This window comes from Phalaenopsis equestris, unplaced genomic scaffold (assembly GCF_001263595.1).
Source record: "Phalaenopsis equestris unplaced genomic scaffold, ASM126359v1 Scaffold000877, whole genome shotgun sequence".
Lineage (NCBI taxonomy): Eukaryota > Viridiplantae > Streptophyta > Magnoliopsida > Asparagales > Orchidaceae > Phalaenopsis > Phalaenopsis equestris.
In genome coordinates this window covers 888,317-905,800 of record NW_018165317.1, presented here as the reverse complement: position 1 = coordinate 905,800, position 17,484 = coordinate 888,317, and the positions used below count along the sequence as shown (strand labels likewise).

General features: G+C 34.7%; 1 protein-coding gene across 1 annotated transcript in view; it reads left to right on the top strand.

The window, feature by feature from the left end:
* The first annotated feature begins 2,622 nt into the window (after nt 1–2,622).
* LOC110032054 (protein REVEILLE 8) overlaps nt 2,623–17,484 on the top strand; it is a 19,639-nt gene continuing 4,777 nt past the window's right edge. Inside the window, exons 1-7 of the mRNA XM_020735565.1 lie at nt 2,623–2,866; nt 4,536–4,593; nt 5,999–6,122; nt 6,466–6,630; nt 7,189–7,314; nt 8,889–9,001; nt 11,280–11,339. Of these exons, the coding sequence (XP_020591224.1) occupies nt 2,757–2,866; nt 4,536–4,593; nt 5,999–6,122; nt 6,466–6,630; nt 7,189–7,314; nt 8,889–9,001; nt 11,280–11,339 (756 nt within the window). The 5' untranslated portion in view covers nt 2,623–2,756. The remainder of the gene's footprint in view (nt 2,867–4,535; nt 4,594–5,998; nt 6,123–6,465; nt 6,631–7,188; nt 7,315–8,888; nt 9,002–11,279; nt 11,340–17,484) is intronic.

Genomic DNA, 17,484 nt, shown 5'->3' with positions numbered 1-17,484 from the left:
CAACCAGTAATTTACGTGTCCTTGTATAAAGGCGTCGCTTACGTGCGTGCGTGTGTGTGTGTGTGTGTGTGTGTGTGTGGTCGAGCGAACGAAGGTTTTCCAAGTTAAAGATCAAGACCTATTTAACCGAGGGAGGGAACTAGTCCAACTCCCATCCAAATATCACTTGACACCTCGCATGAGCCTCCAAGACTCTTAAGAAAGTCTAAGGTTCTCATGAACAAACATGTATGGAGCATTTTGGGTGAATCTTTTGACAAAAAAAGGCCGGATGGTTTTACCCTAGCAACATCATTTTTCCATCCAAGGCTCAACAGTCAATAGACAGATTGAGACAACCGGTTGACAGACTCAAGCTGAACAAGTAAAGTTCAAACAATTTAAGGACCGCCAGAGCCAACCGATTGATCCAACACAACAGAGTCAGTCAAATGTACCTCGTTGACACGAGTATTACAGGTCATCGCCGACCGAACGATAAAGTAGTTGAACCATACACTCATTTATTTTTTATATGGCTAAAATATCCTTTAAATTCCCCCATAAAAGTAGTGACAACCATGCAATTTTTTTACTTTTATACCACATTGCCTATAAATAGGGGATCATTTCTACAAAGGAGTTATTTTAGCTCTCCCTCCCCCATGCATAAAAAATATTTGATTATATAAAAAGGATCGCAAGAGTCTGAGAATACTCCAGTTTGCTCCATAGGGGCAAGTCGCGACGCACTTCTTCCTATCCCTTCTCTGTCTCCCTCATGTTTCATGTTTTATTCCTTGAATGTGATTCATAGGACAAATTTGGATTCAACGTCCTGACAATGTGTGGTGAGAGTGAATTATGTCACTAACAAGAAGAGAAGCACAAAAAAAAAGAAGCCCATCACATATGCACTCTTAGCATGAAGTACGTCAAGGAATTTATGCAACAACAGATCCAGTAGCAGAAAAACTACATTTCTATCATCTTTCGACAGGCTTTAGCTCGAAAAAGAGAACCACACCGCTGAAACAGATAGCTAGCTCCCCACCATTGGAGAACTCCCTTAGGAAAAGCCAACCAATGGTGTCTCTACAATGCTCGAAGGACCCCAAATGATATCCATCAATCTAGGCACATACCTCGTACGCGAAGAATACAACTACCTCCAAATATTTATGGGCTAACTAAGGCATGGCTCCAAAAGCCTGCCATAGCCAGAATTCAGGATCCACCTTGTATCGGCTCATATCGTGAGCAATGATACGCCTTGATCGTCTGGGGAAAGCTGGTGGCAAACAATATAAACGCTAACCCTATGGTCCAATTTATATGGCTCACTGGGCACGAAATCCAAAGGGAAGTTAATTATCAAATTAGTTTTATCAATTTTGGTGCCACTGATTATTTAATAGTTTCCCTATTCTTATCTTTGTTGACACTATTAAAGAGCAGACTAACTCGGGGGAACTAATAGTTATGCACCAAAACCGCCAGGATAAGGGTCGGGCTATCGAAGTGTCAGACTAAAGAAGTATGATCTGAATCAGTCGTGCGACGAACCTTCCTGCTTCACCTCGAAAGGAGTAATCACCACGCGATCGCTCGATCAAGTCGATAGACTCATAATGTTGGTGGAACCAATCGATGGACCGTGCTTACCATCTCAGCTATCAAAGTTTCTTTCAAGGATGTTCAACACAAATAGTTGACTGACTGGCTTTACATCAGTAGAAGCAATCGCTATGCGACCGATCTCCCTAGTCGACCGAACTCAAATACGTCAATCCACTAACAATCATTTTATCACACTTAAATGACAACACGAATCCAATATTAATTATCACATTAATTGCATCAAAGGCAGTTTTCATAACTGTTCCATCCTTTCTATAATTGTGCAAGTAGACCTTTATAAATAGGAGACCGAAAGATGAATAAAGGGACATTTTCCCTCAACTCTTCTTAGAATTCTTCATCTGCTCTACTTTGTCTTACTCTCTTTTTCTCAGGCTCCAACTCTCAAGGCGTGTTTTATCTGAAGGACAATTTAGGATTGAATTTTCATAATTATGAAAATTACACCAAAAAACGACTTAATATTTAAGAGTTTAGCTTCATTCTATTTAAAAAGTTTCACGATCAATATACAAACACCTTGTCCTAAGAATTAAAGCATACATAAAGTTCTTGTGGTCCATCTTTGGCGGAAAAACAGACAGAGAGGCAATAGAAGGCAGTTGCCGAACGCGCGCGCGCACGTCCATTCGTTCCAAACCCGCAATTCTCAACGGCTAGTTAGGCGCACCACCTTTCCGCTATCTCCTCAAAAAGCACCCGCACAAATCGCGTATTTATGAATATTTCCCACTGCAGTAATGATTTTGCACGATGCAAGAAGTTCAGGGGTATAAATGAAAATTACCAGAATCAAATTTGCCTCGCGCGGCACTCCCCTCTCGACTGGCTCGCACGTCCTTCGTCCGGCGCTAGGTTTGGTTCCGCCGAACTTCTTCTCCCAAATTCAATATCGCTCACCGTACTGATCCAAGGTTTGATCGGGCACTCTCTTTGGCTTCATAGATTCTTCCACTCTGCCTAACTCTGAAGAATCTGAAGTAATTTAGGTGTTATTTTTGTGCTATTTCTTTGCCCACCGAAGCCCTAACCCTAGTTTAGCTCTACAAGCCATGCTTGATCTCAATCTCACTTTGTTCTAAGAAGAAGTTATTTTTCTGGTTTCTCTTCACTTGGATCTCATCGCGGCCTTATCTATGGATGCAGATGGAGCGAACAAGAAGCTGCGGAAGCCCTATACGATTACTAAGTCTAGGGATAGGTGGTCGGATGAGGAGCATGAGCGGTTTCTCGATGCACTACTTTTGTAATCTAGCAACTCTCCTTTTCAATTGACTTGATCGCTGTGGTTTTATCTCTAGTACTTTGTTAGAAATCTCCAGTTCTGGTGCTCATGGAGCATTTTGTTTTTGGCTGTTTTTTATTTAGTTCTTGCTGATTTCTGTACTGTGAAAATTTAGGGGTTTTTTTTTTATTTTGTTATTAAGCTAAATTCCGTCATGAGAAGCATGCTAAGGGGCCACTTTTGATTTTTGCTTTTTTTTAAAAATATTATTTTAATATTGTTTTGTTTATGTTTTGGTTTAAAGCAAAAATGTCTGGTATGATATAACATGTTTAGTTGTTTTTAATAATATTCAAAATAGTTTTTAGATGTTTTGAGTGCTTTTAAAAAATAAAAATAAAATAAAAAAAAAACATGCAAGAAATGCTTCAAACAAATATGTATTTTGAATAAAAGCAAAAAAAATGAAACTAAAAAATAAAAAAAACAAAAGTGAGCCCAAACAAACCCCAAAAGAAATAAATTTGGATTATCTATGCAGTTGATAAGGACTTGGTTGGTGTTCCTGAAGATTATCGAGCAACTGGACAATCTAAATGCTTAGAAACCTTGTTCGTGAAAAGTCTATTAAGTAAGATGCGATTGGTAGAAATGAGGAAACTTAATGTTTCATTTTATAAATTCCTTTTTGTGAATATTAAGTTGTTGCAAGGACTGTTAAGAGCATATTTTGTAATGATGTGTCACAAAAACTTCACCAAAATAGAGTAATGATGTATCAAAAAATAAATGTCAAAAGGGAAAGGAAACAAATAACACATAGAACATGAAGATCTATGTTGTTTAACTTTAGCCAAAAGTATGTCCATAAGAGATAAGAAAAGACCATAATATTTCACCGCAGTTCAAACTTGTACGCTTTGCAATTTCTGTAAATGAAGAGGGTTTTCGGGGGAAGGGTTAAAGAACTTCTATGATCAAAATGTAGTGTAATTGTTCATCAAGTTTTCAACTCTATTTGTAAAAAAAAGTGTGTGAATTTTACTTCTTGTTGACTTCATCTTTGTTTTTCTTTGTGGTATTGAACTTAATGTATAGTGCCTATAAGCTTTTGTTATTGTGATAATATATGAGAATTTTTCTTAGCATCATCAACTCATTATTAGCTTGTCAAAAAACATATGATTTGAAGTTCAAAATTTATGCTTTCAACATTCTACTACTCTGAATAGTTTGCCAAAATCAGGGCATCCAAGAAAATGACCTGATTTTTCATAGAATCTGGCTGGCTGAAGCCAATTTTAAGGGGCCGTTTGGGATCATTTTTGTTTTTTTGTTTTCTATTTTTTATTTTTATTTTGCTTTGCTAATATTTTGATTTAAAAAAACAAACATCTTAGGTGTGTTTTATTAAGATACAATTGTTTTTTAAAACACTCGAAAATACTTAAAAGTTTTTTGAGAGTTTTCAAAAGCATGTTTATTTATTTTTAGAAATAAAAATTAAAAACATATAAAAATCACACTGAACAAAAATATTTTAAAAAACAAAACAAAAAACAAAAACAAAAAATAAAATTGATCCCATACAAACCCAAATAAATTACTTTTAGGTAAGCATAGAATAGTTTGACTTGTTTTGGATTCTTCTTTAAATAATCCTTAAGAAATATTTCGTTGGTTAATTTAGGTTTGGTCGAGAATGGAAGAAAATTGAAGATTTTGTTGGTACAAAGACGGTGATACAGGTAACCCTTTAACAACAATGTTTTCAGTTCTTATAAATTGTATTCCTTAATCAATTTTTTTGTTTATATGCTTTTATAGATCTCTTATATAGGTACAAAGTCATGGTGTACTAATATTTTGGCTCATGAGTTCAATAGATTGCATTTTTACATGATTTTTCGCAGGATTTTTAAATAAGACAAGAATAATTCCCACTTTTATCCTTGATAAGTGTCAATTTCTCAGGATAATTCAATATGAGCTTGCTAATAATCAATAAGTTTAACTAAACAATCTCCAACCGATCTTAAGTCGGCCACGAACCTATAAACAATTTCTATACTGGGTAGATGAGATGAGAAATGTGAAAGCTTGCCCACTTGGCCTAAAAGAATATCACGGATTTAAATTTAAATATTTTTTAATAATATGTTTTCATAGATAACATCATAAGGGCATCTAAATCCAATAATGCCTACTAATATATCCACCAAAATGTAAATAAAACTTGACTACTACAATTACTCATCTTATCAATGAAGCACCATTAAATCAATTAAATAACTTACAATCTTTATGAACTTATAATGATATATCTGAAGTATGAATCCTTAATCACTCCTTTATTCTTGCGTGGTAAAAGAGAGGCACATATGCAGCACACCCCACACATGGGTTACAGCCCAATGGGAGCCTAAGTAATGAAAATAGTCTAGCAAAATCTCTCTCTTCTTATGTTGCATTGTTAAAGGAGGGCCTAGTGAAAACTTTAGGGCTTATTGATTTGGAAAAATTGCGTTTTATAATAATAATTATTATTTTAAGAAGTCTTTAAGGGAAAAAAAAAATTCATTATTGCAAATTTGTAACATCCCCCTTTCTGCATCCCTATCCATGGCTTATTGTTTTTCTATGAAAATCTAAAGGGGCATTGACATACATAGCACACAATTTTTATGTATTATATAAGTAGTGCTATGTATGTAAATATGAAAGTTTAGGTGTGAGATATGTAATAATTTAAATATATAAGAATTGTGTGCTACATATATAAATTTCCCAAAGATAAATAGTCATTGGACACTTCATGATATAAATCTTAGAGATAAACATGTCTCCACATGCTTCTGATAGGTTTCTTACATTCCTAATTTCTTTTTTTTTCTTTTCTTTTAACCTTTTACTTTTCCTCTGTGTTTCTAAACCATGCACCAGTACTTTAAATTTCTGTATGATTGAGTTTTCTGTTCAAGTTTGAGTCGAGAAGATTAATAAGTAATCTTGTTAAAGTGAATTTATGGTACTGAAGCTACTATATTTCTGCTCATCTCATTGTATGAAAATGACTGGTTCTGCTTCAGGCTGAATTTTTTGTGCCAAAAGCCTCCACAGTTCCGTTGGATTCACAGTCTTATTTGCTTTCAGATCCGAAGTCATGCTCAAAAATATTTCTTGAAGGTTCAAAAGAATGGGATAAGGGCACATGTACCCCCAGCCCGTCCAAAGAGAAATTCTACTCATCCATATCCAAAGAAACCTTCAGATGATGGTTTGTCCTTCCTTTATTTTGATTTGGTCTTTTTACAATATATTAAAGGGTCATTTACAAACATTCCACCCCATTGTCATATATTTTTATATCTGACACTTAAATTTAACTTTTTTTACATTTATACCATACAAATCTTGCACATCACACTAAAAATACCACCATTTTAACTTTTAAAAAGTGAAATACACCTTTCCATGCGCAGATAAGGTGGCATGTATGTAAAATTTGAAGTTTAGTGTTAAATATGTAAATACCGAGGAATTAAGTTGTATGTATGTAAATCTTTCTATATTAAAATGATAATATATGGAGACTGACTGACTAAAATTTTCTTTTTCAGATGCACCACCTCTGCATCTACAATCATCTATGATCTGCTCATCCCCATCTACTGGTCTAATTGCTCTATCTTCCAGTTGGGACGATCCATCTTTCCTTAGGGATTACACCTCCAATGATGCAATGTCCTCTTCAAATTACTACAAAACCCTCTGTGGAGTTGAATGTATGCTCTCTCTCTCACACATACACACTCACACATAAGAAAACTGACACATGTGGCACACAATTCTTATGTATTTACATATCTCACACCTTAACTTCCATGTTTACATGCATACCACTTTGTTTTTTTAAACCTATGGTTTAAACTTATGCATGAAAAGGTGTATTTCACTTTCAAAAAGTGATAATAGTGCTATTCTTTATGTGATGCTTAAGAATTGAGTGTTATGTGTGTAAATATGAAAGTTTAGGTGTGAGATATATAAATAAGGGAATTGTGTGCTATGTATATAAATGCCCTTATATATATATATATATATATTAGCCTTTGGGCTTTCTCAATATATATATATATATATTGAGAAAGCCTAAAGACTAATATATTAAAACGAAATAAGGATACATATAGATTGTGTGGAAGGGCCCAAGCATGACACATTTCCCCCACGATAACCATCACATACAAAAGGTTCCAAAAAATGTATGCATGCATGTATTTATATTAGCTCTATCATGATTGTTCATGACATTAATCTAAGAATGTTCCTTGGTGATATAGGTGATAATGATCCATTAGGCCTGACAAATATATATAACCACAATATTGGTTGGAATGGCAGTTCTAGTACACCACAGCTTACTTCTGAAGCACCAAAGCAAGGGAATCAACACTCGCCTACTCCTGGTTCTCGTTCATATATATATATAGATAGTTATTTGAAGTACTGTTAGACTGTTCTTATTCTTATTGGTATTACAACAAGGTTCTGTTATTATCTGAACGCATCTTAATGGCAGACTATGTTCACCTTGTTATTGTTTAGGAAGATTTACATACGTACCATACCACTCAATTCCTTGGCTTACATATCTAACACCTAAACTTCAATCTTTACATACATGCCACCTTACCTATGCATTAAAAGGTTTACCACTTTTTAGAAGTTAAAATGATGGTATTTTTTATGTGATATGAATGATTTGGGGGTATAACTGTAAAAAGCAATGTTTAGGTGTTAGATATGCAAACACATAGGAATTGGGTGGCATGTATGTGAATGCCCCTATTGTTTATAACTAGAAGAAAATAACCTTTTGTTGTTTTCTTGCTTAAGATAAGAATATCATATATCCTTATGTTCTGTTTGCATTATGTTGACTCCGGACCATCACGGGATGATTATTCAATATCCAAAAACGATTCTACTTACTGAGATATCACTTTATACAAGTATATAATTTTTTACGAATTTTTAAAGATTATTATGTAACAATATGACCACTGTTATAAATTTTTCAAATAGAGTATTGCATGAAAGAAATTTATGATAATTAGTAGAAGTAATATGTTAGAAAAATATTACAACTTCAAAACTTAATCCATTATGCATGAATCTGTGCAACAATAAATTCAATAAATGACTATCTATTATAAATATGCCTAGAGGGGGGAAGTGGTGGGGAGAAAGTGTCGACCAAAAATGAGCTCAACAACACAATATCACATTCATCCTTTGGAATAGATGTGAGGGTTAACAATTGGAACTTACTTGGTGAAACATCTTATTTTATCATTATTATTATAATTATTATCATCGTGCTGGTATTTTAATAATATTATTAATGGAATGTTAATATGTTATGCTATAAAGATGAGAATTTAATTAAAATTTATCTTAACATTTAAACTTATTCATTTAACCTAAACAATGAGAATGAATGTTCAAAATTTCAAATTACAAAATTTAATTTGGGTGATTGGAAGTTGGACGAGCAACCTTAGTGATCTTATTAGCCTTAACGAGGTAGAAGAAGATGGTGCGTTTCTGTTGAGCAGGAAGGGGAAAGTAGACGGCTAAGGTTTCAAGAGGAGGAAGGGGAATTCAGTCAGAAAGGGTCAATGGTTGTGAGTGAAAGCACGACTGTTGTGGGTCGAAGAAGGAAGGAAGCGAGGAGCAGATGAGGCTGAGTGAATTCGAAGGCTCAGTTTCTGTTTATGTCCTTTTATTTAAATTTTTGAAGATTTACTAATACATGCCACACAATTCCTATGTATTTAATATCCAACTCTTAAACTACAGTTTTTACATACATGCCGCCTTCCCCATGCATGTAATGGTGTAATTACTTTTTAAATGTTAAAATGGCTTTATTTTTTATGTAATAGGAATGCATCAATTATGTATAGATTTAGTTATAAGCTTTTAGGAAGACTTAACTTAAATTTCTTTTCTTTTTCTTTTAATAAAACCATTGCAGAGTTTGGTAAGGTTTACGACTTCATTGGTACTTTGATTGACCCTGATATCAATTGTACGATGGGAATGTATTTAGAAAAGCTCAAGGAGATGGATCCAATCACTGCAAAAACTGTAAGCTGTGTTTATATGTTATAATTAATCTTTATCCTGCTATATTAGTTTGGGAAATTTACATACCTAGCACACAATTCTTATGTATTTACATATTTCAAACCCAAACTTCCATATTTACACACATAGCACTTTGGTACTTTAAACCTATGCATGAATAGGTTCATTTCACTTTTAAAAGTCGTAATAGTGCTGTTCTTTATGCGATATTAAAGATTTGAGTGCTATGTGTGTAAATGTGAAAGTATGGGTGCAAGTCATGTAAATACGTAAGAATTGTGTACTATGCATGCCCATGCCCCTATTAGTTTTCCTTGTAATGACACACTTGTTAGTCCTTTTGTAGTGATAACCCCGCTTATGAAGTAGACTTCCCTGATTTTATTATTTCAGAATGAATCCTTAAATGTATATCAAAAGAATTTTCATTTTGTTACCCTATAAAACCTTCACTTTATATATTGGGTGAATTTCTGATCTCCTGTCTTAACACTTTAAACAATAATATAAGGGGATGATACCGGAGTTAGTTCAGAAACCAGCTAAAACGCAAAGCAAATTTTCATTAATATAGAAATAGGGCTACAATACGATAGGATTGGAAAGAACAATACAACGACACTACGCTTCGGCTAAGAGTGGACGAGAGGACCCTGGGCGGTGGTGGAGTCGGCGAAGTAGTACGGGGACGGGGAAGGGTTGGTGGCAGTTTGGTAGGTTAGAAAAGGGGATTTGGAAGGGGAGACGGGGAAGGGTTGGAGGCAGCGTGAGGGTATGACCCAAGGTCATTCTGGTGTGTAGTGAAAGTAGCCTGAACCTTCCTGCCCGGTTGGGGAGCTGGTGGTATGGTGTCGACTGTGAGGCTCTGAAAATCTCTCTGCCGTAGTTTTTTCGTGTCTGAAGTGGGTATGTCAATCCTCTCATCCCGTGTCATCACCATAACTGACCCATAGACGCTGCTCTGTGATAAGGGTTCCTGTGATCTCAAGCTCCACTGAAGGAAGGAGGGCTGCTTGAAGTGGTCAGCGGGAAGCAAATTGGTGGTTGGAGGGCAGGACAACAAGGTACGACAGCTAGGGAAAGGAGAACAGGGTGCTAGGTGGATGGAGGCGTTGGAAGTGGGCAGTGGTGTAGGGAGGATGTGTTGGGGTTGATCGGTGGCTAGGGAGAACTGGATGTGAGGATTGAAGAAGGGGATTAAGGAAGATACAACACCACCTCGGAGTAGGATAGAGCCGGAGCACCACCACCTTCTCGGATATAGCCCTAGAACAGGGAGAACTGCTCCGCAAAAGAATCAGAAATCAACACACAAAAAAAACTAAACCATAACATTAGAAAAACAGTAATATAGGACTCCAAAATAGAATAGAACACAAAAGAAAAGCATGGGAAAGGGGCTGGTGGCTTGGCCGGCACCCAAAAGGCCGCCCAGTCTAATTGAGGCCTGGACTGGTGCCTATGCAAGCTGCTTCAACTGGCTGGCTCGTTCCTGCTCTCGTGTGGGAAAATTTGACAACCTGTGTTCGGGGAACCTGGAGATAAGATAGGAAATGATAATTTTTTATTAAGGACTTTTAAATATTTTAGGAAAATTTATATGCAGACCACACAATTCTTATTTATTTACGTATCTCACCCAAAGTTTGATATTTACATTTTTAACACCATAGTGTCATAAACCTATTCATGAAAAGGTTTATTTCACTTTTAAAAAGGCAGTGATGGTGGAAATTTTGATGTCATGCTCAAGATTTGAGTGATATACACCTAAATATGATTGTTTAGGTGTTAGATATTTAAATACATAAGAATTGTGTGGTATGCAGGTAAATGCCCCTACTTTTAAATATTTTATTTCCTTTCTTTCCTTTTAAATAGCCTAAAAAGTTGAATTAGGCCATCAGAATTCAAGAAACCAAAAGCTTAAGCTTTTCATGCTTCAAACGGCACTATGAAGTTTATGCATCGCATCAAGAAGCTGATACCTCACATAAAAAAAGCTTACGCTTCATAAGATGAACTAGGCTTCGATGTCCGAGCTTTAGAATTGGGTCCTCTTTGTTTTGAAGTGTGTTTTTTTTCTCTTTAAATTGCACTTTTTTAAACAGACCGCGGGACAAGTAATCCCTACATGTCATCATATTTAATGCAAGAATATTTTGAGAACTTCTTATTGATAGGCTCGTTAAGATTTCCTTGTGTTTATTTGCGTGAATCATTTATTTGGGTCTACAGTTGTCAAATCATGAAATATTGTTTATTTTATATCTTGCAGGTTTTAATATTGGTGAAAAACTTGATCATCAATTTGACTACTCCTTGTTTTGACCCATTGGTTAGTACTTTCTCTCTTAAACTTTTCCCGGATTAATAATGCCTTATTATTATTATTATTATTGTAATTTCTTTTGCATGTTTCTATTGATGTTAATTGTTAAATTAAACAACCATTCCTCGTTGTTATACCATGAAAGTTAACAATCTATGGTTAAGCAAAGAATATGGGTGCAGCTGATATGATACAGCAGATTATTATTCTATGACAGATTTTATATTTACATTTATATCACCCCATTTATATCACCCAAATCTTTCATATCTCATAAAAAATATCACTATTTTAACTTTTAAAGCGTGAAATACACATTTTCGTGCTTAGGTAAGGTGTCATATATGTAAAAACCGAAGTTTAGGTGTTTAGATATGTAAATACATAGTAATTAAGTGGGATGTATGTAAATCCTGTTTGTTTTTTTTCTTATCTAAAGCTGGAATTTGTGTGAACTATTGCATGAAGCAAAACCATTAAAAATGTAAAAATATGGAACTTGAAATCAAGTGGTTTCAAAGTTCAATTTGTTGAAACCATTTAAGCTCCTTATTTCTTATGGTTCTAAAATTATGTGAAACCAAGCAAGGATTGTTTAAAAAAATCCTCACTTATTAGGAGACAATGAACCAAATAATAATTTTGAAGAGTTGTTTTATTGCATTAATTAAAACTCTCTCTCTCTCTCTCTCTCTCTCTCTCTTCGGTTTTCTTATTTCTAAAGGGTAGAATTCAAGCAGAGAAGTTAATCAAACTCAAATTCAAAATGAGGCAGGAAGAATAGATGATGAACATCAAGGAGATCCACCATCAAATTTATTTATTTATTTAGTATTTAGAGCAATTATCTTCTAAATCGATTGGCATCAAAGTCAATTTCCAGTTTACTAAATGTGTAATTGTACCAAATTGTAGCCTTTTTCTTTTCCACTAATCTTTCTACACCAACCCTTTCATTAAATTCTAAAATTAAATTTTAAAAAATAAAAATCTCAACCCAAACTCTAACGCTAAGCTTTGGCTGCAAGAATTTTTTCATGTAAAGCATGTTTTGTGAAAGTCGCATTCATTATGCTTGAAAAAAAGAACATCAAGTTCACACATGGACTCAATTTGTAATGAAGGAATTGAATTTTAGGGCATATACAAACTTACCACACAGTTTTTATGTATTTACATATCTAACACCTAAAGTTTAATGTTTACATTAATAGCACCCAAATTTTTAACATCACATCAAAAATACCACATTCAGTAACTTCTTAAAAGTCAAATGTATTCTTTTATGCATATATGTTTATAACACCAAGGTGTATGAATGTAAACATCAAACCTTAGGTGTTACGTATGTAAATCCATAAGAATTGTGTGGTGTGTATATAAATTTCCTTAAATTTTATCTTGTCATTCACTAATCTTGTAAGCATTTGATTTCAAAGAAATATATGTTTATAGAGATGCTTCCTCATCAATATGCCCACATTGCAATTAGTCATATTGCAATGGGTCATCTTATAACAAGACTATATAAATCATTCCAATCACCATTTGTTCATAAGTATTGTAAAAAATAAGGAAATGGCAAAAGCTTGATTGATTTTTCACACATTCAAGGAGAATTTATACAGCAACCTAGAAGATATTAGGAATCCATACAATTTTATAAAGATTATTAATTAAAAAATTGCACAAGGAGCATCTTGTTGTTTCTCTTGCAATCCTTTCTATTTTTCGTTAATATTATTCATAAACTGACTTCTCTTTCAGTACATAAGAAGTGCAAATTGACACAGTCCATTTTCTTAATGAAGTTGCATAAATTGACTTATGAGGCTTATGGCAAATGCTATGTATGGACAATTACTGAACATTTACAGTTTAGTTTTGAACCAATCGTTGATATTGTCCTTAACAATGTCTTATTATGGTTTTTTATTGGAGTTTTCCTTCTTGAACATTCTTTGTATAGTGATAGCATAAATAGGAGAAATAATGTTCTATCCCATCTTATATGTCTTATATTGGTATGATAGGTAATTCGAAGGAGCACAGTCTAAATTAGAGCATAAATATGTGAATTTTATCAATTAACATGCATGTGCAAACATTTATATATAAATTATTTCATTTGTATGTTTCATATCATTCCATGTATTTTTATAGTGAACATTATATGGCATTGATCATTATTTTTTATAACATTTACAATAACAATTGGTTGAATGAATCTTAATAATGATTGATGCATATTATTTAGAAGAAATAATATTATTAGCCTAAATTAAAAGTATGATTTACCGCCTTAATTCTAGAAGAGTTTATTTTTCTCACGTTAATCGTTACGCTGACTATATTATTTTGACACTATAATCATACATAATTACATGTAAGGCATTTTTATTACATAGTTTTATAAATATATATTTTTTTTTGAGGAAAATTCAATTTTTCAAAAATTGGGATGTTCATGAAGAAGCAAATGTTATATAGGATAAAGTAACAAACACTATTAGACTGGTAGCAAAAGATGTACTTGGAGAATCAAAAGAAATTTTTTTTATAAATAAAAATACTTGGTGGTGGAATTATAATGTGCAAGAAAAGATAAAATATAAGAAGTTATACTATAAAAATTGGTTTAAATGTAAAAACTTAGAAAACTGAGAAAATATCAAATTGTCTGCAGAGAGTTTAATAGAATAATTTGTGACGCTAAAAACTCTATTTTTAATGATCTTTATAATATATTAGATACTAAGGAGCGTGAAAAATATATGTATAAACTAGCCAAACGAAGAGAAAAGAAAGGTAAAGATTTAACTCAAGTAAAGTATATTAAAGATGAAAATCAAAAGTGCTTTTCTTAGAAAAAGATATTCAACATAGGTGGGTGAGGTATTTTGATAAACTTTTTAATGAAGTTTTTGAAAATATTATCAATCTTAGTGATTTTAATATTGTTAATAATAATAATACGTTTCATTTTTATCGTCGCATTGATAAAAAAAAAGTTGATTAGCCTTTAAAGAAGGGTGGAAAGTCTGTAGGATCTGATGACATCCCAATTAAAGTGTGGAAATATTTAGGAAATTGAGGAGTTTCTTGGCTTACTAAACTTTTTATTATTATTTTAAAAACTAAATATTATTTTAAAAACTAAAAATATGCCTGAGGAGTAAAGGATGAGTATTTTTGTTCCCATTTTTTAAGAATAAAGGGGATGCATAGGAGTTTGCAAATTATAGAGGAATTAAGTTGATTTGTCTTACTTCAAAATTATGAGAGATGATAATTTAACATAGGTTAAGACATGATACAAAGATTTCTCATAATCCGTTTGCATTTATTATGGAAACTATACATTTATTGAGAGGTTTGATGGAGAAGTTCAGAGATAATAAGGAGAATCTACATTTGATTTGTATTGATTTAGAAAAAGATACGATAAGGTTCAAAGAGATATCTTTTGGAGAGTTCTTGAGAAGAAAGGTGTTGATATGGCTTATATTTAAGTCATTAAAGATATGTATACTAGAGTTGTTAATTGTGTTCGAGCTGAAGGAGGATTGACCAAATATTTTCCTATTTCTGTTGGATTACATCTGGGATCGGCTTTAAGCCCATTTTCGCTTTAGTTTTGAATGGTCTTACTGGACATTTACAGGAGGATATACCTTGGTGTATGCTTTTTGCTGATGATATCCTTCTCATGGATCAAATCAGAGAAAAAGCCCAGGAAAAAAACTTGAATTATGGAGGTCTGCATTGGACTCTAAAGGCCTTCATTTGAGTAGAACTAAAACTGAATACATGGAATGTAATTTTTGTTGTAGCTCTAGTGAGAGAAGTGTAATTTTGGGTGATCAAATTATTAAAAGTGTGAATGATTTAGATATCTTGGGTCTGTTGTTCAAAGCGATGGTGATATAGATGGGGATGTTAATAGTAGAATTCAAGTTAGTTGGTTGAAGTGGAGGAATGCTTCGGGCCTTTTTTGTGATAGAAAAGTACCGCTTAGACTGAAAAGAAAATTTTATAAGACAGTGGTAAGACCTACAATGCTCTATGGCGCTGAATGTTGACCTTTAAAAGAGAAGCATAATGCTAAGTTAAGTGTTGCCGAGATGAGAATGATTAGGTGGATGAGTGGCTTTACACTTAGAGACAAAATGCGAAATGATTATATCTGTGATAAGGTTGGTGTAGCTCCTATGGCGGACAAAATTAGAGAAAGTTGTCTTAGATGGTTTGGTCACATTAAACGTCGACCATCTGATGATCTGATTAGGAGAGTAGATGTTCTAGATTTGACTTATGTTAAGAAAGACAGAGGTGGACTTAGGAAGACTTGGGCTTATTGTATAAAAAATGATCTTAATTTATTAGAACTAAATGAAAATATGGCACTAAATGTGACGCAATGGAGAAAAAGGATTCATGTAGCAGACCCCACATAGTGGGATTTAAGACTTTTTTGTTGTTGTAGAGTTTGATCCCATTGCTAAGGTAATTTTTATTCTTATTATACCTTGAATACTCTTATAATTTATTTTTATTTTTCTTTACATAGTATGTTATTAAATTACTAAATTGGATATTATGCCATCAAAATCTTATATAATATTTTCTGTTATTAATGTATGCACGTCCGCACACACACAGAGATATATATGTAAATACATAGGAATTGTGGGATATGTATGAAAATTTTCCAACATCAAAATGGTCAAACATATCTTAAAAGATCCATACTCAAATTATTTTATTTTATTTTTTCGTTTAAACATGTAATCAATAAGATTGTGATAAATTTTGGGAAATTTACATACATTTGTTGACCTCATTTTTAGTGAGGTCTTAGTCTCCTACTCTTAGAACCTAGGATCTAGCTTTAGAAGTTCTTATTGACCATCCTAGCGGACTAGCAATGGAGCCCACCTCCCGTAGAACTTCAAGCCACTTCTTGACTCATTTTTGTGAAGAAGTCATATAAGTGGTTCCAAGCACTCAACTTCTAGTTGCAAGGGCTATGGACCAACATGCAGAGGGCCCGAAAATGAGTTCTAAAAATAAGTTCCTACAGGATCGTACGACCTTAGGTGAACCCTCGGCGACTCAGCAACGCACTCATTGCACCACACACGACTTTGACTTGATTTCACTCACCCTTCGACAAACTCATCCGGACGACCCCGAATGACGATACGGACCACGTCGACGCGTCCGGAACGTCAACTTTAGCTAGGAAGGGCACCCGTATTGCTACGGTTTCGCGCGCGAGCGACTAGCATGGATATCAATGCACCTTTTTTATTATTATTATTATTTTTATTTAGCGGGGAAGCGGGTTCGAGCTCAGGGGTGGCGGGTTCTAGCTCAGCTTAAGTGCAATTCGGGCTGGACTCAGGCGGCTAAACGATCTTCAGATTTCAAAATTTTCAAATTTCAAATTTTAAATGAATATTTAATTCAGTTTTAATGAAATTTAATTAGGAGCTCTTATTTGCTAAATAAAACTCCTCCCCCGTTTGGAAATTCATTAATTTCGTGCACCAATATCCTGTAACGTTCCTCTGCAATTCTCCGGATACAAGTTCCCACTGAAGTCATTCAGCCTCCTTCTTCCTCATAACGAGATTCCCCCCTCTGCACCGAGACCTTCCCCCGCCTCGTCTCCTCTTCCCGCACCGAAGCCGCTGAGTCGCACTCGCCGGCTCGCCTCCTCCCTGTGACGAAAGATTCCCGATTCGATCATCTCCCGTACGCCCTCTTCTCGATCCCGCACTCGCTCTCTGCTAGATCCCGATCTCTCTCACTCGCTCCCTTCTCGATCCCGGACTCGCTCTCTGCTCGCTCCCTTCCCGATCCCGATCTCCCTCACTCGCTCCCTTCCCGATCCCGCACTCGCTCCCTACCCGTTTCCTTCTTCCTCTCGCATCTTCCCCACACCAAAGCCCTCTGCTCCTCCCGCTCGACCTTGCCTCCTCCCTGCGATGAAGAAACTCTCCCGCTCCTTCTTCCTCTCTCATCCAGAAGCCCTCGCTCGCCTCACGCTCCAAAGCGAAGCTCCTGTTCGGCTCGATTCCGCTCGATAGGAAGCTCGCTCCCCTCCCCCCCGAACAACCGCTTCCTCTCTTCCTCCTCCGCCAGC